Source organism: Piliocolobus tephrosceles, chromosome 1 (genome assembly GCF_002776525.5).
Source record: "Piliocolobus tephrosceles isolate RC106 chromosome 1, ASM277652v3, whole genome shotgun sequence".
Classification (NCBI taxonomy): Eukaryota; Metazoa; Chordata; class Mammalia; order Primates; family Cercopithecidae; genus Piliocolobus; species Piliocolobus tephrosceles.
Genome location: NC_045434.1, coordinates 43,074,628 through 43,099,046, shown reverse-complemented (window position 1 = coordinate 43,099,046; position 24,419 = coordinate 43,074,628). Strand labels below are relative to the sequence as shown.

The 24,419-nt window shown below is 34.6% G+C and overlaps 1 protein-coding gene and 1 long non-coding RNA gene across 3 annotated transcripts; one reads left to right on the top strand and one right to left on the bottom strand.

Moving 5' to 3' along the window:
• Positions 1–8,003: 8,003 nt before the first annotated feature.
• On the bottom strand, positions 8,004–23,534 carry LOC111536878. The gene is made up of 3 exons (XR_002729846.1): positions 23,522–23,534; positions 22,236–22,451; positions 8,004–8,135 (listed from the first exon to the last, which is right to left on the bottom strand). It is a non-coding gene; the product is annotated as an uncharacterized LOC111536878 (long non-coding RNA).
• On the top strand, positions 9,820–15,866 carry PDC (phosducin). 2 transcript variants are annotated; one of them, XM_023203377.1, is made up of 3 exons: positions 9,820–9,880; positions 12,733–12,884; positions 14,924–15,759. In XM_023203377.1, exons 1-3 carry the CDS (start codon positions 9,820–9,822, stop codon positions 15,449–15,451), a joined length of 741 nt encoding a protein of 246 aa, XP_023059145.1. In that variant the 3' UTR covers positions 15,452–15,759. The 2 variants fall into 2 exon arrangements, with proteins under 2 accessions (XP_023059145.1, XP_023059144.1); XM_023203376.1 differs by lacking the exon at positions 9,820–9,880 and adding an exon at positions 10,537–10,681 and having other exon boundaries at positions 14,924–15,866.
• Positions 23,535–24,419: the final 885 nt, after the last annotated feature.

The following is a 24,419-nucleotide window of genomic DNA, read 5'->3' as shown; positions in this document are numbered from 1 at the left end:
AAAGTTTAATTTATAAATTAGACACAGTCAAAGGTTAACAATAATCACTAATAATAAAATAGAAGCTTTGTAACAATATGCTAGCATCACAACACTTGTGCTTTGGGACCTTATTAAGTAAATAAGGGTTACTTGAACACAAGCACTGCAATAGTCAATCTGATAACCAAGAGAGTAATGCGTATGGTGTGGATATGGTAGACAAAGAGATGATTCATGTCCCGGGCCAGACAGAGCAGGAAAGTGTGAGATTTCATCAAGCTACTCAGTACACTGCACAATATAAAACTTTTGAATTGTTCATTTCTGGAATTTTTCATTTAATATTTTTGGATCAAGTTTGACCAAGGGTAACTGAAATCACAGAAAGCAAAACCTCAGGTAAAGTGAGGACTACTATATTCATCCAGCGCTAAGGCATGTTTTGAGGCTTTTCCTTAGTAGTATGTTATTGTGGCGGTGGTTTGTTGGTGGTTTTTAATTTTTAAAGTAGAAATAATGTTTGTTTTGAAAGGTTACTTTAGAAATTTAATGAAACAGAAATAATGTTTTTAAAAGAAAAGAACACTGAGAGTTTGTTGATATTTGTTAAATTCAGTGAAAATTTTCTTTCGGTTGTTTTTTTTTTTTTTCTATTTTGTTCCCATGGAGGTTATTATTATTACCAATAAACCTTACAGTTTTGCATTATGAAAATGAGTGCAGTAATTGATTTGCAATGGAGTATTTTTATTAACTGCAAAAATAACTTCTCACTATAGAATCCATTTTAAATATATATAATATACATATTGTCCATTGTGCGTGCTACTTAGAATCACCTAATATTAAAGCTAGAAAAAACTTTAGAGATCATCTAATTCATCAAGATGATTTCTGCCTAAATATTATGTTTATAAGTGGATTTGATATTATATGTCGTTATCAAAATATATATGAACCATTCATAATAATGTCTGCAATGGAATTCAAACAATATGTACAGGAATATGTATATTTACAAGATAAAGAGATACTTTTAAAAAGATGGCTGTTATAAATTCTAAAATTCTATTTTCTCCAGAACAAGTAAAAGAATATCTGTATGTTGTAATAGCAAAATTGGATTGGTGGATGTCTTTTCACTAGGAACAAGAATTCAGTTATGACTTTTAAAGCTCATATTTCCAGAGTAAATTTTCTTTGTTGATGACACAGGATAACAGACAGGAAATTGATATTTGCTATGCATTCCTGACATACAAATTGTTTAAAAGGCTCCCTACAACTGCCCTGCCCAGTCCCATTTGTTGAAAAAGCAAAACTATTTGAGTAGGGTAGAAACAGAAAATATTACATCTGTTCTATTGTGTCTTATATCAAAATTTCTATCATAGTTTTTCTATCAAAGTTCTTACGAACTTTATCTACATACTGGGGGTAGGGGGAAGTCAGGCATAAAGTAAGGAAATTTTTCAACAGCATCAAGATGAGTGTTTTGTATTTAAAAGAAAGAAAACTAACATTTGCTGACTGCCAACAATTTTCTAATTTGTTATAGGCATTTTGAGGACTACGTGTCCTGTATTCCACTCATCCGTCTCAAAATTTAATTTTAAAGAAAACTCTTATTATGATACCACAAAATGTAAAAGTTGATCTATCCCAAAATTAACAACTAACATAATTGAAGGTAGTAACCAAATCCTAAGTTTTATCTTACTCCATTAGAGAACTGAAATTCAGAAAAGATATATAAAGCATTACAACATAAATGCAAAAAGGAAAATCAAACAGAAAATCACTTACGATCTGCAAAATCATGGGTAAGGAAGACAATTCGTTGGAAAACAAGTATACTACATTCAAATTAAATAATCATTCCCATTTTTCACTTCCAATTAATTCAAGAAATTAATTGTTATGAGGTATAAAATCCCCTTTGTGACTCTTGTGGAAACACTGAAAGTCTCCACAAGCCCAGTAATACTTTCGTGATCTGACATGGTGTTGTCAAAGCTATCTGATATGAAATTCTCACCACTGATAATCTATTTTAATAAGAAAGGAAAGGCAGAACTACTTTCTATAGAGTCCAATATGGCATTGGGGAAGATATTCATGGAAGGGGTTAAAACACTTCATATTAATGTATCTGTATTGGCGAGCACATTAGCTTGGCTTAGTTGATCAGATTAGCTCACAGTCACCTTAGAAAACAGGAAAGCAGAGACCTAAGGAGATATACGGTTAGAGGTAGAGAAAAACAGGACATAAAGCCCTGCAAGGGTGACTAGAACACAGTGTGACACTCTGTGGGACACAGATCAAGATGCCAAATGTAGATTTCTAGCAATAAAATGAAGCAGAATTTCTGTCAGTTTTGCCCACATAGCAATTTTTCTTAGTTTTAGCCATCTCAAAACATAGTATATGCCAGATAGTGCCTTCAAGCTAGATAACTTACTAAATTTCACTTCAGTTGAGTTAAACAAGCATTTCACTTCCGTAGTTGATTTCCAGTCTGTTATTTCTATCCCATGTTTAATCATGTTCAGTCATAATAATGCCTTTTTAGTGCAGCACCTTCTCTGAAACAGTTTCTTACTCTATGTGTTTCCAAAAGGGAATATGAATATATGCTTTCACGTAAACGAAAGAAAAAAGATTGTTTATTTTAAATTTGACAAAACAAAAAACAATCTTACTCTGAAAATTTTACATTGGAGCTATTTTAATGCTCTATGTTTTCTGCGTTTTGTACATCCATGGAAAGATGTCAGGTATGCTATAAGTAAACAGATAATTTAATGTTTGGCTGTTTAATTTCTTTACTTTGTACTTGGGGAAACCAGTATCAGAATAAGACTGTGAAAACCTTTCATCATAATTTGAGAAAGAAAAAAGGAATGCGGATACATTTACCTGAACCTCAGTCCTTCTAAATAAAACCTATTATTTCTACTGAGCATCAATCTTTTAGTTTGCTAGGGATAATAACAGTTATTGAAATGCTAAAAATATTTTTCTCTGTGTGGAAAATATTGCATATGATATATATTTTAGATGTTCTACTAGTTACTTGATCTTACCTGGACTAAAGTGAGTATATATGCTCTATACTAAGTCTGTACACCACTTTTCTGATTTACTTTTTTAGAGCAATATCCTTAATTTTACTGCAGTTAGTATAGAATACTAATATTTTCCTTAACTTCAAAACAAGCCAGAAACTGGCCAAATAAATAACTAGCATTTGTATTACATAACACGCAGGTGAATACTGGCGCACATATATATATATATATATATATATATATATATATATATATATATATATATATATATATATTTTGTTTGTTTGTTTTTTTAAATTGGAGTCTAGCTCTGTCGCCCAGGCTGGAGTGCAGCGGCGCGATCTCGGCTCACTGCAAGCTCCGCCTCCCGGAACCCGCCATTCTCCTGCCTCAGCCTCCGAGTTGCTGGGACTTCAGGCGCCCACCACCACGCCCAGCTAATTTTTTGTATTTTTAGGAGAGACGGGGTTTCACCGTGTTAGCCAGGATGGTCTCGATCTCCCGACCCCGTGATCCGCCCGCCTCTGCCTCCCAAAGTGCTGGGATTACAAGCATGAGTCACTGCACCCGGCCACTGGCCTATATTTTTGTGGGCTCTTCTATGGCATCCCAGGATTGGGGGTCCACAGGCATGGAAAGAACTAGTGAATAGTCAAAAAAAAAAAAATGAAAGAGTTAATTTTAGGTATGCCTCATTTCCCTAACTACAATTTTAAAGGGTAGGTGGGGAACCCTGAAAAATCCAGAGGCTCAAAGCTTTAGAAATTAAAGAAAAGGCAGGCTATGGAGATAAAGAAATAGTGGAGGGCATCTGTGTAAAGTCATTCTTCGCAAAAGTCAGATCCAGGCGCTATGAACGGAATTATATTCCCTTAAAATTCATACATTGAGCCCCTAACCCCCAATATGACAGTGTTTGGAAACAGGGGCTTTGTAGAAGAAATTAAAGTTACATAAGGTCAACGGGTATGGCTCTGATCCCATAGGATTCCAAGAAAAGACACCGGGGAGCTAACCCACTCTCGGTCATATGAGGACACAGTGAGAAGGCAGACATCTGCACGCCAGGAGGAAGGCCCGCACCAGAAGCCAGCTTTACTAGATCTTTGTCTGAGACGTTTAGCCTCTGGAACTATGAGAAAATTAACTTCTGTTTTTCAAGCCACACAGTCTATATTTCGTTATAGCAGCTCAAGCAGACAAAGGTACCAAGGAACTGTGTTTATTTATGACTTCTGACGAATAGACGAGTGGCAGGAAGTTTGAGAGACTGAAGTGTTAGTTTTCAAACATAAGCCACACACTGAGATTTTATACAAAACTTGGGCTAGATCATAAGAAGCTTAAGAAACAAATAGACTGATTTTAGAAATTGATCTTAAAGATCTCTGAATCTGTAGAATTGTAACTTCAAATACATTTTAAAAATCAAATACTATTCTTTGGAATATAGGATTAATTTTTTTATTGATTGATATGAATCCATGAGTGAAATATCTCACTTTACAATATAAATCTCCACACAAAGCTCACAGTGTAATGTTTCCTTAACTTGGCCACGTGCAAGAGTAGTTCTAGAAAGAACATTTCCTAGCTTTATTTTTATGTATAATTGATGCATACTGCATATTACACTTGCTTTTACAAATGACCTAGAGATGCAAGACTGATGATAAGTTCTCAATCAATTCATATGATTGTCAAAAACCAACAGCAGGTCTTTCATACTGACGTTCCAGAGTCATTATTAGTCAGTTAAAATTAATTCCATTAACATGAAATAGGCCAGGTGCCGTGGCTCACGCCTGTAATCCCAATCACTTTGGGAGGCTGAGGCGGGTGGATCACAAGGTCAGGAGTTCAAGACCAGCCTGGTCAACATGGTGAAACCCTGTCTCTACTAAAAATACAAAAATTAGCTGGGCATAGTGGCATGTGCCTGTAATCCCAGTTACTCAGGAGGCTGAGGCAGGAGAATTTTTTGAACAGGGACCCGGGAGGCGGAGGCAGCAGTGAGTGAGATCGCGCCACTGCACTCCAGCCTGGGCTACAGAGCGAGACTCTGTCTCAAAAAACAATAAAAAAGGAAGAAGAAAACAAAGAAAGAAACAAACTATCCTATTACATTCAGTATAAACTAATGAGGTTTAATCCAAAGCAAAAATATATCATTCAAATAAGTACTGTCTCAAGGAATTTAGAGACATGCTGACTTATTGATTTATTACTTTCCATTTCCTCATCTTGGTTTTAATGCATATACAAAAAAATAGGTCGGCTTCTGTGGTTAACACATTCATTCATTAAGCATTTTATTGAAGTGGAATGGCGTAATGGAAAAAATAGAAATTTTGGAGATTTGAGAGTCAGAGATTTGAAACCTGGCTCTATACCACCTCCGGTAAGTCACTGAATCTCTCTGAGTCTACAATTCACCTCAGAAAAACAAGGATAATAGTTTTGTGTGGATTAAAAATAGTGTCTAGAGTACCCCGCACATAGTAGGCTCTTTAAAATTTGCCACTGTCACTTATGAAGTATTTACAATGTATGAAATGATTATAAGAGGTACAACAAGAAGTAAAAAATTGCCTCCGTCCTCAAAGAATTTACAATAGTGGAGAAAAACATGTAAAAGTAAATGCTATAAGTTGTTGTGGATGCTAGGAGAGAAGACAGTCTATATCACACAGTGATTAGATAATTCCAACTATTTGAAAATCTACCAATAAACTACAATAGCTAGTCTTGAAAGCTAAGCTCTTCTTAAGCAATCCTGAGAATATACAAGTTAATTTAAAACTAGATAGTCTGATTAGATTAAACAGGTTTGAAGTGACTGACAATTGTCATGTGACCAAGGATAATGATGATAATGAAATGTTTAGGAGTAGATTTTTTTTAAAGCAAAGTCTTTTAAAACTAATGTTTAAAAATTTTACTCACTTCCTTTGTATTCTAGATCCTTGCTATCATATATGAAACAGGAACAACATGCAGGACCATTTATATTTGTCTCATTTTATTTCTTGGTAATTACTAAGCCATAGTTGAGAAGTGTTAGAATTTTGAGGACAAGGTTTGAGAAGTGTTATCCTCTATAAACTACTATTTAAAATTATTAAAATCCTAAATTAAGAGGAAAATAAAACCCTAACTTGGTAAAATTCTATTTTAAGCTGTGTTTCTCCCCAATATTAGATTTTACTATTACTTTTGAAGAGGGTGATAATATTCTTTTAAATGCACATTATTCTGTCGAAGGATCCATATACAATTTTTACTTATTACAGGTTTTAATTGAAACAGTAATATAACTATTTAAAATTTTAAAAATACAAAATCAGTTTTTCATAATTATGTGATGTGGAAAATACAATAATTCTTTTGAACCAAAGGAAATCTTGGTGAAGGCAAGATTTTTACCTTCTGTCTTCTTGCCTTACTTTATTACCAATTTCCAATCACACAAAGATGTGCTTACCCAAAGCCCTGTAATAATCCTATTGTCATTTTAAATGTTTTAGCCTAAAGTATACATGAAATATTTTAACCATGAAATAATAGCATTGTAAATGAAATGTTTGTATTTTTAAATGACTGATACATTGCATACACATATGTAAAAGATGTATTTTTATTTTATCTAACAGACTCCTAGAGCAGTTACTATGTGCCGAGATCTAAGCACCTTGCAAATATTCCAGTTAAATTGCTTATACCAACCGGGCACAGTGGCTCATACCTGTAATCCCAGCACTTTGGGAGGCCAAGGCAGGCAGTTCTCTTGTGGTCAGGTGATTGACACCAGCCTGGACAACATGGTAAAACCCCATCTCTACTAAAAATACAAAAATTAGCCAGGTGTGGTGGCCCATGCCTGTAATCCCAGCTAGTTGGAAGGCTGAGGCACAAGAATTCTTGAACCTGGGAGGCAGAGGTTGCAGTGAGGGGAGATTATGCCACTGCACTCCAGCCTGGGCAATAGAGTGAGAGTCTGTCTAAAAAAGATTTTAAAAAAATTACTTGTATGATGCTAATGTAAATTTTGAAAAAGATAAGATTTTGGGATAATCAGAAAACCCCATAGTGAGTTGTTGACAGGATAAATTAATAGGAAAGTAGATGAAATCTATTAATAGCTAATAATATTCTACCTGTGTCTTCCTCTAGGTGCTTCAAGCAGTGCAAACAAACACACTCATGTCTTAATATTTTTCTTTCAATCTGTTCATTGCTTCCCTGGCAGTAAACAGTAGCAATGTTTGCCAATCCTTGTACTCTAACTCAAATGGAGGTATTAGATAAGGATGGACTCTGTCCTTTACTTAAACAGGCAACCCAGCTGATTTAAGTCTTAGTATTAGTGAGCGTCATACTGGAAGAGTTTTGTTCTTCATGTAATTCAGAGCCCAGGAAAATGTCTAGCATATAGTCTATTCTCAACATATATTAATCCAATCAACAAATAAGTTTTGTCCTAAGTAACTGCATTATCTTTTCATAAAGGGATTCCTTGAAATTGACGAAAGCCTTTTCTGAAAAAGGAATTTACTTTTCCCAGTAGATTGTCAACTAGGTAAACAGCAAGCAATTCAAGAAGGAAGCTGTGCCCTGTGTCTTCAGCATTTGAAATAAAATTATTTTTAGATTTTCTTAAACTTATGTATATTTACTGAGAATAGTAGCTACCCCAAATTAACAATCCAGTCTTAAAAAGTAAAGAGACTGGATTAAGTCTCTATTTTTCTGAGAACTGAAAAGCTACTGAAATTATCAAATAAATTTCCATTTCTTTGTTTTGTAGTTTTCTTTTGAAGCAAAAATTTTTATGTCTTTTCAGATAAAAATTTATTTGTAAATAATTGCAGTAAGAAATAAAATGGCTTTTCTGTCCAGCAGCTTTTACTTTCCATTTTCCATTATACTTTTTAATTACTAAATCCATTCAAATGTAATATTCTTTATTACATTTATACTTACCTAAACATTGTGAAATTGATTGGCTTTCCCTTGACAGTCTTCTCTTGTTCAAGTGGAAAAAATCAAATTGGCAAAGACATTTGACCTCCAGTGATTCTGGATAGGGATTGCAAAAAGAGAAACAAAATTACAGGACCAGTCCAAGTGTGGAGACCAAACATAAAGGCAGAAGAGAAATTAAGAGAGAGTTCTGTCTTACCACCCTGCGTCTTGGGAAAGCACCACACAAACCAAATGCAAGATTGAAGTGTAAATCAACAGAAAACTAAGATGAGTTTCAAAGTATAAGCTGTGTGATATTAGTGCCTAAAACTGACTTCGAAAGAAGGAGGCAAAGCAAAAAAAGTGAAAGAATAAAGTGTAAAAATAAGATAGTTTATCTACTATTAGTATATCCTCCCTGACTTGAAAACTTCAGGAAAATCACAACTATATGAACAGTTGAGGGAATATGTTTGTATAATAATTGAGTTTTCCAGATAGTCCAAAGCTAAAATAGGAAATATATTTGATTTGAGTGTGAACCAGATAGAATGAAAGAATAAATAGATTCTACATGAGGGCACCAAGTTTCATATGAATAAAAATCCAAGTGCTTTTAGTGATTTTCTATTTTAGCCTGTCAAAAATACTATAAACTGGCAGAGTGTGGTGGCTCACTCCTATAATCCCAGCATTTTGAGAGGCCAAGGTGGGAGGATCACTTGAGCCCAGACACTAGCCTGGGCAACATACCAAAAAATAAAAAAAAATAATTAGCAGGGCGTGGTGGCACACACTCAGGAGACTGACGGGGACTCACTTGAGTGCAGGAGTTTGAGGCTGCAGCGAGCTAAGATAGCACCATTGTACTGAATGAAGCCTGGAAAACAGAGTTAGACCCTCTCTCAAAAAACTTAAAAAAAAAAAAAAAATACTATAGGCTTAGCCACTGGCTATTTTCATTTGCTTGGTGGATGCTGTTGTCATGAACACTTGCCCCATGGTATGGAGAGATGCTACTGAATAGTGTTCCTTAGACCATCATTCTTTAATGCCAATTCAAAGATTCGATTTGCCAAATCATACTGAGAAAAATGACTCTATTATAGTATGTTAATTTCCATAATAGTGTAATGATTAAGAGTTGGCTCCAAAGTCAGACAATGTAGGTTCAAATCTTTGCTCTACCACTTGTTGTGTGATCTTGGGCAAGCAACTTAAACTCCCTGCCCTTCAGCTTCCTCGGTTATAATATGTCATTAACATTTGTCCCTACCACATATGGCTATGTGAGAATTAAATGAGTTTTGACACATAAAATAATTTAAACAATGCCTGACACATAGTGTTCACAGCAAGTATATAATTATTAATTTAATTTTTATTATATGAAATAAATAACATATATTACTTCTTATATATTCAAATTCACATAATATTATGAAATTAGGAAAATCAGTAATAAATAATGTTCACTAACCACATAGACTTAACTGGAACACTTGAGTTAAGAAAAGACAAATGATGAATTATATAAAATCCTTAAGTCCAGACATCTTTAATAATACATGTTAAATTAATGTCCTTTTACATTGTGGACAGAAACATTCTAAATACTTTATCACTGAGTGATTATCCTTGGCCTACTTATGGAATCTGGCAGCAGGAGACTATAAATATGCATATACCTATATATTTATCTCTCTCTATATATATATATGTATGTACATCCTAGAATTCTTGTGTCATTATTATTTCTTTGTTCCTCCTATAGATTATATCAAATCGAATCCCTAAAATGGAAGAAGCCAAAAGTCAAAGTTTGGAGGAAGACTATGAAGGACAGGCCACACATACAGGCAAGCAAAGCGAGAAGAAAAAATAATTATTAACTTAAAATTAAATATGGCAATATCTAATATTCTTATTGACATTATTCAGTATGTACTTTAAGTAATATCTTTATATAAATTGTTAGACTAATCTAAAAAATATTTGAGTGGGCAAATTGGTTTTTGAAATCAAATAATTCCTAACAGTTTTATTTAGATGTCAAAGAGTAAAAAAAAAAACACTAATTATTGGTAATTTCTTGCTGACTAACTATCACAAGACCTCTTGTCTACATTATAATTAAGTCACTTTCCTCTCTCCTGAGTGTACCTCACCCTCACTACAAACTTTCACTGTAAACAAGGTTAGACCAAAAGGTAACTAAATGGCCTTTAATTTCAGTTTTCTAATCTCAAAAAAAAAAAAAAAAAAAAAGGGAATGATAAGATATTCCCTTTATTTTTTTGAATAAATAAATTTCAGTATTCCTCCAGAAAACTTAACACTTCATTTCATCCAGAGTCTGTTTTCTTAATCTGTTCAATTATGTTTGGCTATCTATATGCCACTCCTAAGAGCTTAAAAAACTTAAATATCATGACTTAAATTTTAAAATTCCCATTTAACTCTATTGAATCTTATTTGAATGGTAATTTCCTCTCTCTTTTAATTTGGATTGAGCCATTAAATTTAGCCAGAAGCTTGAAAGAATTCACAAGACTACCAGCCAAAATGTGTGGAGATTTATTTTATAATAGCAATGTGAGGAATACCTTCATAAGTATGACAAAAACAAAAACAACAACAAAAAGACCACTGAAGAAAAGGTTGGTAAATTCATTTATAAAAAGGAAGGAAGGACGGATGGATAAAGGGATGGAGGGAAAGTGGGAGACAGGGAAAAAAAGGAAGAAATAGTTGCTGTCTGGTAAAAGTCACCACGAACAAAAGTCAAAAAGCATTTAACAAATAGGGGAAAAACATTTGCAACTCAATCGACAGTGTCAGTGTCCTAATATATATGAAGAGCTCCTACAAATCGATAAGAAAAGGAACCAATTACCAAATAGAACAATGAGCAAAAGATAGGACAGACTATTCATGGGGGAAAAAAGAAAAAGAAAATAGTAACACAAAAAACTATAGTGAAAGTAATTAAGTTTAATAACACATTTTTGGCACCCTCATACATTGCTGATAGCAGTGTAAATTGGTACAATCTCTGTAGGGGCAACCTAGCAATATCAAAATTAGTAATGTATATGCCCTTTGACCAGGGAATTTTACTTACATAACCAAAACTATACCTGCACAGAGTTTTTAAAATGTATGCACAAGATTCTTCACTCAGCATCATATGTCATAGAAAAAACTGGAAACAACAATGTAGATCACTACAAAACTGTTTAAGTCAATTAGGTATATCTACACAATGGAACACCATGCTTCCATTTCCTAATTAAGGAAGAACCTCTTCATGTGTGTATACCAAAAAAATCTCCAAGATATAGTATGAAACAGAAAAAACAAGGTAAGGAAAAATGCATATAATACACCACCATTTGTAGAAAACAGGAACAAAATGGATTCTCTTTTTTAAACAAATATGCACACGTGTATATTTTGAATATGCATAAAACTTATCTAAAAATATTGATATGAACACTATATGGGAAAACAAAAAGCTTTGATTGCCTGCATATAATATAAATACATTCATAACAAATTTATATTCAATATATACCATATATAACAAATAAAAATTATTAGGCAATATGGAGGAGAAAGAAGGAATACATCCACATAGAGAATACGATATAGAATACGGACATTAAAGGTGTGGATATAGCTAAGCTTTAGTGAAGGACAGTCAGTTTAATATTCCTTGTTTTAAGGAATTTAAGACTTTCTTAAGTGAATAATGTTGTTAGTCATCAGGTCAACTGAATATCAGAATTCCAGTTGAATCATTCTTCATTTAATTAGTTTTACTTAAATCTGCCAATCTGGTAGGGCATGGTGGCTCACACTTGTAATCTCAGCACTTTGGGAGACTGAGGTGGGTAGATTACTTGAGGTCAGGAGTTCAAGACCAGCCTGGCCAACATAGTGAAATCCTATCTCTACTAAACATACAAAAATCAGCCGGGCGTGGTGGCATTCACCTGTAGTCTCAGCTACTCGGGAGACTGAGGCAGAAAAATCACCTGAACCCAGGAGGTGGAGGTTGCAGTGAGCCAAAATCACGCCCCTACACTCCAGCCTGGGCAACAGAGCAAGACTCCATCTCAAAAATAAAAAAATCTGCCAATCTTATTCTTTCTATGTTTGTAAAATATTCCTAGAATCTTAGAAGAATGGGATGGTCTCGTAATAATTTTCCAAAAGCCATTTTAGTTTTATTGAGGTCAGGCCTCCTGCTCACCAGTTGTTCTTTACATACTATTGTTATTTTGTTTCCCCAACATTCCCGGTTTCCTTTTTTAATACTGTAATGCCAATTTTAGCTTGTTGCTGAAGTTTTTTTCTTAGGTAATAAAAGTGCTATTTTTTCCAAAATTCTAGTATCCTACCTGGACTCTAATTTTTAAACATATTAACCCCAACCTTTTGCCAGTAATTCAAAGTGCATAATTTATATTTTCATTAGTGCAAATGTTTCCAAAAGATTCTTTACCAAAACCCATTTAACAAGATTAACGTGGGAGCATATTTTTATAAGCAGGGCAGTCAGAAATTTCTAGTCCAAACAAGATGTTTGTTTCTGATGCAGGAGATAATAAGTTTATTCCATGACAATACTTACACAAATTTCAGTTATGCCAATAGTCCTTTTGAAAATAAAAAGGAAAACAATTTATTTTTAATTTCATTCCAGGACCTAAAGGAGTAATAAACGATTGGAGAAAGTTTAAATTAGAGAGTCAAGACAGTGATTCAATTCCACCTAGTAAGAAGGAGATTCTCAGGCAAATGTCTTCTCCTCAGAGTAGGAATGGCAAAGATTCAAAGGAACGAGTCAGCAGAAAGGTAAGATAATACAAAAATCAGTAATAAATAATTTACAAAGTGTTTTCTAATCTAAATCAATCTAGAGAATCATTTTAGACTATTACAAAATATATTGATTACAATATTGCTTATGCTGGCAAAAAAAAATGGAAATGAAATGAATGCCTATTGTGGCCTTCCATATCAAGAATACCTACAGTTATGGAAAGAATTAGCTACAAATACATGAGTTGATCTAGAGGTAGTTTCATAATATGAGAAAGCAAAATACAGAAAATTCCATCTGGGGAATCATAACAAACCTGCTCCACTTGTTTTGAAAACATATAAAGAAAAAATAAATGTAAAACTATGTTGAAACATGTAAAATACTACATTAATGTGACACATAATCATTATTAAAAATGTTATGCCAAGGTAAAACTTTGGAAATGTATCTGAATGCCTACATATCCATATGCCTGAATATGTGAATGAAACAAGTTTTCATATAAATATTCAAATACATCTTCAAGGCAAATTTGTGTGGTTTGGTCTGTTAAATTAACAGAACTATAGCAGCAACATAAAAATTATATAAAACATTGGAAATTTTTAGGGTTAAAACTAAATTGGGACAATATTATTATTATTATTATTATTATTATTATTATTATTACTACTACTACTACTACTACTATTATTATTATTTTGAGACAGAGTCTTGTTCTGTCACCCCGGCTGGAGTGCAGTGGCACAATCTTGGTTCACTGCAACCTCCACCTCCTGGGTTCAAGCGATTCTCCTGCCACAGCCTCCCAAGTAGCAGGGACTACAGGCATGCGCCACCATTTTTTGTAGAGATGGAGTTTTACCATATTGCCCAGTCTGTTCTCCTGGGCTCAAACAATCCACCTTCCTCGGCCTGCCAAAGTGCTAGGATTACAGGCATGAACTCCCATACCCATCCTGGGACAGTAATCTTAAAACAGAAAAAAATATGATAAGGAAAAAAATGAGGACATTAGGAAAACAAATATAAGAAATGGAAACAAAAGAAAGAAGTAATGAAAGCCTCATAAACTTAATACTTAACTTAAATCTCCGTGTCTTCTGTAAAATGACACTAATGATACCTATCTCAGAGGTTATTTGTAAGGATTAGATAACATAATGTATGTGAAGTGCCCAACACTTATGAATGTTTTTCATAAACATTAGTTTCACGTGTTCTCAGTTCTCCTCTACTTTAAAAATTGATAGCATTTGCTGTTTGAAAGGTTACATGAATAAGCAGCAGCAGATGATCCCACATGGGAACCATCTAACTGGCATGGTTCTGAGCTGCTCCACATCTATTAATCACACTATGTCCCATTGTTCCCTTTTATCTTTTTTTCTTTTTTGGCTGGGGGAATGGGTACTTAATATTCTGTTAAATACATTAATAATGGAGTAGCTATTATGAAAGGCCTTGCAAGTAACTTTATATTCCAACTGTAAGGAAAAGTAGCTATCTTAGAAAATGGACTTTGGGCCTTTTCTTACTTCAGCCCAAACTAGTGAATAATAATAACCTGGAGGGTTTGTTAAAATACGGATTACTTAGCCTTGGTCTTATAGGTTCTAATTCAGTAAACCTAGGATGGTGCCCAAATATTTGCATTTCCAAGAAGTTCCCAAGTGATGCTGATGCTGCTGGTCCAAAAATTAACCTCTTGGATGATCTGATGAACTCCAAATAGTAGGAAAAGCTGTCTTACTTGAATTCCATCCCCCATATTCCAAAAAATCAGTAAGTTATAAGATACAATAGTGTTTGTTGCTATAAAGAAAATAAACCAGCATAAAGAGTGGAGAGCGTGAGATGGGGACTTTTTTAGGTAAAGTAATCAAGGAAGGTGACATTTAAACAAAAGCTTGAATGAGGTGAAAGAGAAAGGCACATCAGGAGGGAAAGGTAGGTGGTCCAGGCAGAGAAAAGAGCAAAAGTAAACTCCTTTGGTTGAGAATGGGCTTGGTATATCTAAGGAATAAAACTTCTGACTTAATAATTTCTATCATTTCTTTATTCTCAGATGAGCATTCAAGAATATGAACTAATCCATAGAGAGAAAGAGGATGAAAACTGCCTTCGAAAATACCGTAGACAGTGTATGCAGGATATGCACCAGAAGCTGAGCTTTGGGCCTAGATATGGGTTTGTGTATGAGCTGGAAACTGGAGAGCAATTCCTAGAAACAATTGAAAAGGAACAGAAGATCACCACAATAGTTGTTCACATTTATGAAGATGGTATTAAGGGCTGTGATGCTCTAAACAGTAGTTTAACATGTCTTGCAGCAGAATACCCTATAGTTAAGTTTTGTAAAATAAGAGCTTCGAATACAGGTGCTGGGGACCGCTTTTCCTTAGATGTACTTCCTACACTGCTCATCTATAAAGGTGGGGAACTCATAAGCAATTTTATTAGTGTTGCTGATCAGTTTGCTGAAGAATTTTTTGCTGGGGATGTGGAGTCTTTCCTAAATGAATATGGGTTACTACCTGAAAGAGAGGTACATGCCCTAGAGCATACCAAAATAGAAGAAGAAGATATTGAATGAAGATTCACTATGTCAATATCTCATGTTTATCCTTTAGGCACTGGATGATGGTTTTGGTAGTATCTATATTGCTTTAGTGAACACAGAGCATGGGCATGGCTATGCTAATTTGACAAAAATGATTGATGCAACAATCAAGTTATTAGCATTTCTTAGTATTAGTTACTCAAATTGATACAATGCTTGATTACAAAACACAGCTGTCTTCAGCAACATTATTAATAAACAAAGAGGATGTGGATAATATTACGACATTTTTCAAAAATCCCTTTCAAGTTACGTTTTGTCTTTTTTACTCCATTTTCCCTCCTCACTGTTATTATTGTTTGGGCTTTTCAAATTACATTATTCATTATAATTTTCTTTGTGTAATAAAAATAAAATCTCATGAGGATATAAATTTTCTGTTTGAAGTATATTCTTTCTCAAGTATTACATTACCAAGGCCCTAAAAACAAAATATTTTGTCCAAAATGCAAAATATCATTCAGTAAAATATTTTATATTCCAACCAAATTAATGCATAAGAAACTTAAAAACACTGTGTCAAGTTAAAGTTGTATTTTAAAAAGGAAGCAAGATCTTTTTATTCTCTGGGTGGAAGAATAATATTTAGTGGTAATAAAATTACAATATTCATTTGTTGATTGCCTATTATGGGTCAGTATTTTATACATATCATCTCTAATTCTTAACTACAAATCTGTACATAGATAGTATTATTCCCATTTTATAAATAGTACAACAGAGAATCAGAGAAGTGAAGTGTAAGTTCTACCTTTATTTCCCTTGAAAACATTTGGAAGTCTCTCCTCCACACAGAAACATGGAAGTGAAAAATAAAATATGTTCAAAATGTCTAAATGAACAACGAGATGAAGAGCAAGATAAAAGAAATTCCTAGTTTTCTGAATCACAGTAGAGAAATAATGGTGCTGACATAATATGGCCTACAATTAAAGATGTGGTATTTGATAAGTACCCAGAAAATGGTACTTTACTTGTTTAAAGCAGATTTGCATGTTTTCCTGTGGCAGCTCAATGTTGAAATCAGACATTTGCCACAAAGTCTACTTTTCACTCTCCTAAATGACTATTGCTACAGCTTGTCTCCTTTCCATAAGCCTTTTATATCACTTTCCTCCACTTCAAACATTTCAGCTTACTTATACTTCATTGAGAAAATAGAAGCTATCATATGAGACCTACTTCATCTTTCCATCACCAGATCTGAAGTGCACAGCTGAAGGAAACACTGTTTCTGCTGACGTCACAATGGAAGAAGTGTCCATTCCATCTGATGCCAATTGATCAAACTGTACTGTGAATCCTACTCTTTTCATCCATGTAGTAATTACTCTCCTGTAATTATTACACCCCTCTCTGCATCATCTCATTCTTCCTTGTCTATGTTGTATTATTTATATTGGCTTACATGTGAATTTTTAAATTGCCCACTGTTTAAAATACGCCCACCTATAACTTAAATTTTCCAGCTTAACTTAAAATTTCCTCACTTCTCTGCTTTCCTTTACAATCATGTCTCTCAAAAGAGGTATCTAAAGTCACCATCTTTATTCCTCACTTACAATTTTTTTTTTCATCTCACTCCAATCAGGCCTTTGTTCCAAGTACTTAGAGTCAAATTTAATAGCCAATTCTTATTCCTTATTTTTTTGTCTCCCTCTTAAAAGCATGTGTCATAGTTGACTATTTTCTACACCACCCCCCACCCTGTTTTTTGTTTGTTTGTTTTGTTTTGTTTTGAGATGGAGTCTCATTCTGTAGCCCAGGCTGGAGTGCAGTGGTGTGACCTTGGCTCACAGCAACCTCCGCCTCATGAGTTTGAGTGATTTGCCTGTCTCAGCCACTCGAGTAGCTGGGACTACTGGCATGTGCTACCACCCCTGGCTAATTTTTGCATTTTTAGTAGATACGAGGTTTCACCATGTTGGCCAGGGTGGTTTCGAACTCCTGACCTCAAATGATCCGCCTGCCTCATCCTCCCAAAGTGCTGGGATTACAGGTATGAGCCACAGCGTCTGGCCTCTTCCCCTTTTCAAGTCACCTCTTTGGCTGATTTGAAAACTCACTGCTTGCTTGCCTTCTATTCCACTGACTATTCCTTCCAAGTTTCCTTTGCTGATTTATCCTCTAAACACCCCAGGTAATGTCCTCCAGTTCATAATCTTAACTACCATTTATATTAAGGCCACTCTCAAATTCACATCTCCAGTTTTATCTCTGTCCTAGACTCTAAAATCCTATGTCTCAATTGCAGGAAGGGAAGAAAGGAGGAAACAAATGGGATGGCGGTGGAGGGGAAGAAGGTCTGTGATTGTACTAGATTTTGGTGAAACAAAAGTGGGTGAGATAGAATTCCTGACTCTGACTACTTCCTAACATATGGTCACTTCAATAGGTACTGAGTGTTTTTGCTCATGAATCTAAAATTCCATCCTCTATTCTTCTTTATCAATTGGGAAAGTAATTTTAATTGCCCCATGGACTATTTCTAACTTGATGAACAACAGGCATATCACATGGAGAAAAAGTGCTAGAAAGGAGACATTCAGGGTAATTACATATAAAATAAGTAGCTTTAAAGTAATAGTTCAACATGTTTTCTCCTGTCAAGTAATTGCTAACAAATGTATCAATCCCATACAGAATTCTTTGCTAAAGAATTACTGGACCTAAAAAACTGTAGCAAAAAATGGGATCCTTGCATAATATATTTATAATTCAAAAACTCCTCAGTGGAACAGCTCTTTATAAATTGACATTAATTCCATGAACTGAAAGTAAATACTTAAAAGAATGGTAGCAACGCAGTAAGGAAGAATAGTCAAATAAGCATCTTAAAAGAGAGCAATATTTTAAGAATAAAACATAAGCCCTTTTTAATCATTAGCCATTGTTAACTGCAATGTAATGCAGTTTTGTCAGCCAGGCGCAGTAAAGCAAGGCTGAACAGTGAAAGACTCATCTACAGAAAACAAGAAAAAAATGAGTAATTTGAAAGATTCCTGCTTAAAGAAACCTTTACTCTTGAAATAAATAACATACCATGCCTTAATTTAAAATAGAGAACTAGCAAGCGTAAGCAGGACTAGGCTCAGGAATGTATTTAACCCATAATTGCCAAAACAAAAGTAACTAGGTGGCACCTGTTTAGAGAGTAAATGATGATAGCAACCATTCTCAAAGTAAGCACTCGATGACTAATAGATGCCAAGGTGAAGCTTTTATCACAACACTCATCAGGAAGAGTTGAACAAAAAGCAGGATTTGCCTAGAATATTTGAAGCCCGCTGCTGCAGAAATCCTGGATTACAAACTCCCCTCATGTAAACACTTAATCTGCAATTCTTTTGGCAGGAGGAGGAGGAGAAGAGATCATTTTTGTCTCAGCAAAAGAATGACATTTTAAATGTAAAGGCTTAAAATGTAATAACATGTCTCATAACAAATCACCCAAATAATAACTGGAATAGACTTGAAGGAAAAGCCAAGAGTGTTAGTTGTAAACTAATAGGAAACTTTGGAGGAAATAGTAAAATTATCCTGTAAAGTCAGAAGCTCAGTCATTTATTTGTTCATAAAATACTTATTGATAAGATGCCATTTACCAGCCAGTGTCCTTGATCTCAGGAATCTTAAGGTAAAGAAAACAAACATTCAAACAAGCAATAGAAGATAAACATGTCAGCATTTGTATCCTATACTGTATGTCATATGTCTATACTGTAGTGGTGGTTAGTATCTTGAACACTAGATCTCCTAGGTTTGAATTCATTGACTGATTTTGTGACTTTGGGCAAATTAGTTAACCTCTCTACTGTTTCCTCATCTGTAAAATAAGAAAAATAATAGCACGTGTTCATTGGGTTGTTGTGAGAGGAAAAATGAGTAAATTATGTAAACTAGAGCAGTACCTGACACTGACATTACTCAAATGTTAGTTTTCATTATAATTAATAGATAGACATGAAGTAAAATGGTGTATACAGTACACAGACATATGATTTTAAGGATCAGCTTATGTAAATAAAAGTTAATTTATTATGAAGCTGGGATTCAATTAATCTATGCCAAACACACCACTCACATTTCTCTATATTAGAAACTTATTCAAACTTTTATGTATATGAATTGAAAGAGAGAAGTCCGAAAAAAACTGCCATTTCAGAACGACTGTAGATACCACAATAAGCAAATTAAATTAAGTTTGAAAACAAAATAAAGCTTAGCACATAAATAAGAAATTCATTTTGAAGTTTTATACTGAATGTATTATAGAATAAAATTTAATCATATACTTATCTATTCAAATATATCTAATATATTATCTCATGACACAAATTTTATATATTTTTGTTCCCTTTCAAATATTCTACAATTATCTGAGTGTCTAATACATACAAGGAATTATGTTAAATAATAGAAAAGATGATGCAAATGTGTAAGATATAATCTTTCTTTCTTTTCAATGGATTTAGTCTAGGAGGGGAGCATACAGTTATTAAATTAAAAGATATAGTGACATTTTAATTTTACTTATTTTTTAATGTTGAAATCTTATATTCTGGAACCCAGCTTATACTGGATTTCAGTGAAGAAACTGTCATCCACTCATGCCCCTCTGATTAGCTGACATATTCTGGCATGCAGTTCTTCCTTTTACTTTTACTGCCAACTTCCCTTCAATTTCAATATACCATTCTCTGATTATAGTTATCTACCCTTCCAGTTCTCTCAATTCTTTTTTTTTTTTTGAGATGGAGTCTCGCACTGTCACCTGGACTGGAGTGCAATGGTGCTATCTCGGCTCACTGCAACCTCTGCCTCCCAGGTTCAAGCGATTCTCCTGCCTCAGCCTCCCGAGTAGCTGGGGTACAGGTGACCGCCACCAAGCCTGGCTAATTTTTTGTATTTTAGTAGACACGGGGTTTCACCATGTTAGCCAGGCTGGTCTCGAACTCCTGACCTCAAGTGATCCGCCCGCCTTGGCTTCCCAATGTGCTGGGATTACAAGCTTAAGCCACCGCACCCAGCCCTCTCAATTCTTTTCTACCAAATCACATGTTGTTTAAGACCTGCAATTTCTCAGTCTTGCCTGTTCGACACTGCCTTTCTCCATTGTCACCTTCCCGTGCAGCCTAAACACTTGACAGATGTCATCAATCACCTTGCTACTGGCGCTTCCTGCATTTTTATCCCCTTATTCTTCCAAAGCACTTATCATTTAAATCCCCAAACTTCCAATCACTTCAACCATCTGATCTCTCTTTTCCTAACTACTAGCTGGTAAGTCCTACTCAACAAAATTGTATCTTTCTCAATATTTCATACATGTATCAACCAGTCAGTGCTCTTCAACTAGGGCCTATAGCTTGTTCTACAAACAGATCTCTCTTCGTTTCCCACAGCAGCTATTCCAAACCTTCATTATTCTCCTCAGTCTGCCTCTCTTAAATCCTTAAATGACCTTCTTTCAACATCCCAGTAGAAACCAAGCCTACTAGGCATGAACTTCCCTCATTTTTCACCCCACATCTATTAGCTCATCTATTTTCCATTTTATTGTTCTCAAAGATGTATTTCTATGTGAGACTAATATTGTCATCTGTGCTTTTAATCGGATTATAACACATTCAAATTTCTTTTTTACTCATATTACAATTCTGTCCCCTCCCTCTGTTTTTTATTCACAACCTAAAAACAACTTTCCATCTCTTATTTAAAAACTTGTCCTGGTTCTTCCAAATTATTACTACCTATTATTGTCTCTAGTATTCTCCTTCTCTTCATTCCCAAAACTCCGTGCAAAAAAAAAAAAAAAAAAAAATCAATGTATTTAATCTTCCTTTCTTTCCATTTATTTTTCCACCTATCTGCCTCAACTATTCCACTGAAAGTGGTTCTGACAGATCAACAATGACCTCTGTGTCAGGCAGGTCCCTGGCAGGAAACAGCACAAACAGGAAAGGTATGATTGAAGGGAGTTTAAAGAAAAGTCGATTTACAAGGGTGTAGGCAGGAAACTAACAAGAGATACTGAAGCACCACCTATTAACAGGTGAAAGTGACTACTACCCACAGGCCTGGAGGGGTCAAGAAACCAGTGAGACCTGCAGTTATAGGAAAGAGCTGCCCAATGGGAGCTTTAGCTTTTGGAAGAGAAATACTGCCCCCGTAGCTCTGAGGCCCAGCAGGGACAGAGCTTCAGGCAGACACAACTTGCACTCTCTCCTTGTACTCTTCTATTTTCAGGACCTCTCATTGTCAGAATCCAGCTGAAAGCCAGAGGACAAGAGAACCCCTGATAAAGTCTGTTACGTCAACCTTCTCTAGGAATAAAACAGGATGGAGAAAGATAGAACGTGAATTTTAAGAGGCAAATGAAGAATATCCAATACACCACCTAACCCCGTTAGACTCAATAGTCCTCATTTTACTTAAATTTTGGCTCCAATGAATGTTGATTACTACTCCCAATGTTGAGACTCCTCCCTCACACTTCAGATGCTGTTATTCCCTCTGAGGACTTCAGGTACTATCTACACTGAGGCTTCTGAAAGTCACCACTATCTACATTTTGGGCTGGATAATTCTTTGCTGTAGGGAATTGTACATTATAGTATGTTTAGCAGCATTCCAGACCTCTAACCACTAGGTACTATTAGCATCCCTCCCTCAGTTGCAACAACTAAAACTATCTTCAGACATTGTGGAGTGTCCTCTGGAAGGTAAAAATCATCCCCAGGGAAGAAGTGCTTACCTCTACATACAGAATATCTATCTTCTGTCCCCTGAGTTCCAGGCTGATGGAAACTTAATTACTATCATCTGTCTCCTGGACAATTGCAATCATTGGCTAACTGGGCTCCACAACTCTCAGTCTTCATGCTCACACCAGACTGATCCAAAAAAGACTGAATGTGTGAGGGAATCCCAAGGCTGTCAAGCCATGCAGCTGAAAATATTCTTAAAACATCTACAAGACACATGAAAAGAAGTGAAACTGTAAGAGTTTTTGACTTACACTCTGAAACATTTGGGATGTAGATTTTCTTCTTGATGACCTATGACTGTGGGAGTAAAGTAGCTCTGTACAGAAATATTGTACCTCCCATTACAGGAAAAGATATTCTTTCAGAAGAAAGTAAACTCAACAGCAGCATTTCTCTAGTCAATTTTCAAAAGTTTTGTCTCTAACTGGAAGTTTAAAATGTGAAAAGAGTATAATGACTAAAATGGCACTAACATAGATTTAGATAAAAATATGCAGGTTCTATGACAAAACAGTTATCATTTATACCAATTGGATATGAAAAAATTACACACACACACACACATACACACACACATTTATATATATACACAAACAATCATTTTAACTTGACTTTTCAAGATAGGTGCTACTTCAGTAACTCCTGTGCTTTTACTAAGAAAATTTTAAAAATCATTTAAGAACAAATACGTTTGTCATGGGTAGTTGTTTATATACTTTGCTATGAAAATAAAGCACCTCATGAACAAGTTAGATATTGCATTCCTGAAACATATATAAAAGTCAAATACTATGTAAGTTCATAATTACTAAAGAATTGATGTAAAGACAGTAGAATCCATGGTGTGGAATAGTAGCTTTGTTGCACCAAATATAGCCAACATTTTTATGGTGTGTTATGTTACATAATTATTTCACATACATTGTCTCATTTGAAGAACTACAAGACACAATTGCTCTATGAGGTAGGTAGAACAATGTTTTCAATGTCTTCTTCAAGGACTACAAAATTGAAGTGTTTGTGGTTAGCTGACTTGTCCAGGTTATGCAGCTAGGAAGATACAGAGTTTAAATTTAACCTTGGACCTCTCATCCCTGGTTCCTATGCTTTTCACATCACAGCATACTTCTTACTGGCAATCATCAATGCAAAGAATGCATTAACAACAAACTCAGGATTATCTAAGATTAGAAGATCTACCTTAATATATTTCAGTCCCATATATCAATTCTGCAGGAAAAAAACAAAAACAAAAACAAAAGAACAAAGTTACCTGGAATCCAGAGAAAGCTTCAGTTAAGTTCCACAACTCTAACAACTAATACAGTGTGTAGGACTCTGGCAGAGAGAACAAAGTAAAGTATACAGTAATCTCAGTTTTCAATTATGGATATTCATTATTTGGGCAATAGCATTTAAGGAAAACATTTAATTTTATCTTTACTTGAGGCTCTCACCTATAACAGCTGTCAAAGTCTGTTCATCTTTCAGGGATTTTTTTCCACAGTATAAAAGAAAATGCTCCTAAAAATTAGTTTTTCATAAAATAAGGTGTTTCACCCTAGGCTATTTTATTTCTTAGAGTGTTCACTCCCTGCTTCCAATAATTGAACACAGACTACCTTGATTTAAACATGTTCTATCAAAAACAGTAATTCATTTTTAAAGGTTTACATATATTCATTGCTAACAACATACAATTATCTCCCCTACAGGGTTCCTGTTATAACAAATTAGATGCACTTTCAATAGGCAATGATAATCACACATGAAATTGAACTTTCTGGGTAACTTGAATTACAGAGACTTACATAATAAACTGTGCAAAGTCCCACAGAAGTTTAGAAGAATAAGGCCATGGCTCTACATTACATTTATCTTTTATTAAAAATAAATACAGATGTCATTTTTGCCAATCATTGTCTCTCCAACTTATTTTTTCCCTTCTTCAAGCATTTCCGGAGAATGAGGATTTTTAATTTTCTTTTTTGTTGCTTTTGTTTTGGTAGGGAAATGGAGAGGACTTTTAAACCTCCATTTGGCTTTCCTTGAAGGAGCAGCAAAGAGTTTCTATTTGAAAACAGAGTTATTTTTACCATTCTTTCCAGTTCCAGAGTAAGAATTTAAAGAGGCAATAATTCCAAACATAATAATAGTGACAAAAACCATAA

Excerpts from the sequence above, each read along its gene's own strand:
- PDC (XM_023203377.1), top strand. The coding sequence starts at position 9,820 with ATGGAAGAAGCCAAAAGTCAAAGTTTGGAGGAAGACTATGAAGGACAG. Across the intron at positions 9,881-12,732 it reads AGGACAGGCCACACATACAG|GACCTAAAGGAGTAATAAAC; the intron begins GCAAGCAAAGCG and ends ATTTCATTCCAG. Across the intron at positions 12,885-14,923 it reads AGGAACGAGTCAGCAGAAAG|ATGAGCATTCAAGAATATGA; the intron begins GTAAGATAATAC and ends CTTTATTCTCAG.